Here is a 2,211-nt window from a genome sequence, read left to right as displayed (position 1 = left end):
ACCAGCCTGGGCTGCTGCAAAGTGATTTCAAGGCCAGCCTGAACTGCACAGTGAAACCCTGTCTTAAAAAAAAAAAGTAACAGAAATAGGGAGATAGACCTTTTGCAAATAGGAAGAGGCTCAAGAGATGGTGGGGAGAAAGAAGCAAGGGGGAGGGAAAGTGAATACATTTAAGATGTCTTTTTTCTTGATCAATTTTGCACACTTGTATCTGGTAATCAGAATGACTGATCTGAAAACAATATGCAGTATAAGAACCATTGTTAAACTCCCTTATTACTTGTTCTCAATCTTACATTCTTATGTCTGTTGGACTGAGCAACTTCGTTGAAGATAACAGTGTGTAATGTAGCAAACATTGGTAATTCCTATCATTTTGCTTTGAGGTTATGTATCGTTTTTGTTGTTTTTGTGTTATTTTGATTTTGTCTTCATTGTTGTTGTTCTTTTTATTTTTAAAATAAAACAGAAAAAAAAGATGTGCTATGAATATGTGCCAACTCCCTGGAAGGAAAGTAATACTGTCAACAGGTGGGTTTTTTTGTTTGTTTGTTTGTTTTGTTTTTGTCTTTTTTGAGACAGGGTCTCGCTATGCAGTTCAGGCTGGCCTTGAGCTCACTTTGTAGCCCAGGCTGGTCTCGAACTCGAAACTACCCTCCTGCCTCAGCATCCCGAGTGCTGGGACTACAGGCGTGTGCCACCAAGCCTGGTAACAGGTTTTTTGTTTTTTAAAGCACTGGTAAGGGGCCAAATAAGCTGTCAAGAGTTCCTGAGACCAGCGGAGACAGCAGAGAACGGGAGACTGGCAGCCTCGACTATCAGTGACCAGGGGCGACTGGCAGAGGCCTGAGGGGGTCCATGGTGAGCCCCGGAGTGGCTACACAAGCTGCTGGAAGAGCTTCAGAAAACTGCCAGCGGGCCGGAAGCCTCAACTTGCAGCTTCTGAGAGCTGCAACGCGGAGGCCACCGGGGGCAGTCTGGGGCCCTAATATCGAGGAAGCCGCACTTCATGGATCATGATTTCCATCCGAATTGAGGAAAAGAATCCTCAGCTAGTTGGTGACAGGGTCCCAATTTGATAGTAATCCAAAAAAGCTACAGGTCAGTCTCAGTAATGTTACCAATTTAAAGAAGTTTTATCATACAAGGGAAAAGATCCATCTCTTCTTTATGGAAAATATTACTACATAATTGTCATCGGAAAAGGTGTCAAAAATAAGCAGCGAGCAAAACAGAGGCAGAACTATGCGTGGTGCCCGCAAGACCACAATCACAGGGAACGCACACGACGTAGCCAAGGGCGTTTTCCCTCCGGAGAAAACTGTTCCAAGACTCCTGGACACCCTGTAGAGGGCAGCGCACTGTTACTAAAAATCCGTATTTGATCTTGGCGGGTTAGCGAGTCCTTTCTCATTGTAACATCTTCCCTTCCCCAGCCTTCTGCTCCTAATGTTTGGTACCTTTTTCCCAATGGGGACCTAGGAAATTGCACGAGATTCAGTTGCTGTAAAACCAGGCGCTGCTTCTGCCTAATACTTGAGAGAAGTCAATGAGTTTCTCAGCGGTCGGTTTTCTGTAAAAAAAAAAAACAAAAACACCCAGAAGCCGGGCGTGGTGGCGCACGCTTGTAATCCCAGCACTCGGGAGGCTGAAGCAGGAGGACAGCTGCGAGTTCGGGACCAGCCTGGGCTACACAGTGAGCTCAAGGCCAGCCTGAGCTGCATAACGAGACCCTGTCTGAAAACAAACCAACAAACACCACCCAGAAAACAAAACCCTAGCACCTGGCCCGCATTTCCTCAGGGTTGCGGCACACAAGCTCTCTGCTCACCGCGCAGCCCCCATGCCCGAGCTAGAGTGCCGGAGCGCGGCCGCGAGGACCCGCGGAGCCGGGGTGGGAGTGGGGGGACCGCTCGGCGCCAAGGCGCGGGGGGCGGGGCGCCAGGCCGGGCTCAGACCTCCTCCGGGAGCCCGCGCCTCCTCGGCAGCGGAAGTTCCGGTGCCGGCGCGGGGGTCAGAGGTCAGCAGGAAGTCGCTACGTGGCCTCCGCCTGTCCCTGCGGAGGAGGCGCAGCAGCCGGAGATGGCGGCCGTGCTGAGCGCAGAGCGGCTGGAGGTGTCCGTGGACGGCCTCACGCTGAGCCCCGACCCGGAGGAGCGGCCCGGCGCGGAGGGCGCCCCGCTGCTGCCTCCTCCGCTGCCGCCGCCCGCG

The 2,211-nt window shown here is 51.8% G+C and overlaps 1 protein-coding gene and 1 long non-coding RNA gene across 2 annotated transcripts in view; one reads left to right on the top strand and one right to left on the bottom strand.

Moving 5' to 3' along the window:
• Nucleotides 1-995: 995 nt before the first annotated feature.
• On the bottom strand, nt 996-2,007 carry LOC106146653. The gene is made up of 3 exons (XR_001231187.1): nt 1,832-2,007; nt 1,461-1,573; nt 996-1,344 (listed from the first exon to the last, which is right to left on the bottom strand). It is a non-coding gene; the product is annotated as an uncharacterized LOC106146653 (long non-coding RNA).
• A 14-nt stretch (nt 2,008-2,021) lies between these two features.
• Nucleotides 2,022-2,211, top strand: part of Acbd3 (acyl-CoA binding domain containing 3) — a gene marked incomplete in the record, with an annotated part of 43,980 nt that continues 43,790 nt past the window's right edge. Inside the window, 1 exon segment of the mRNA XM_013504481.1 lies at nt 2,022-2,211. Coding sequence (XP_013359935.1) covers nt 2,083-2,211 — 129 coding nt within the window.

This window comes from Chinchilla lanigera, unplaced genomic scaffold, assembly GCF_000276665.1.
Source record: "Chinchilla lanigera isolate Chin_1 unplaced genomic scaffold, ChiLan1.0 scaffold00088, whole genome shotgun sequence".
Lineage (NCBI taxonomy): Eukaryota > Metazoa > Chordata > Mammalia > Rodentia > Chinchillidae > Chinchilla > Chinchilla lanigera.
This window is presented reverse-complemented; position numbering and strand designations above follow the sequence as displayed.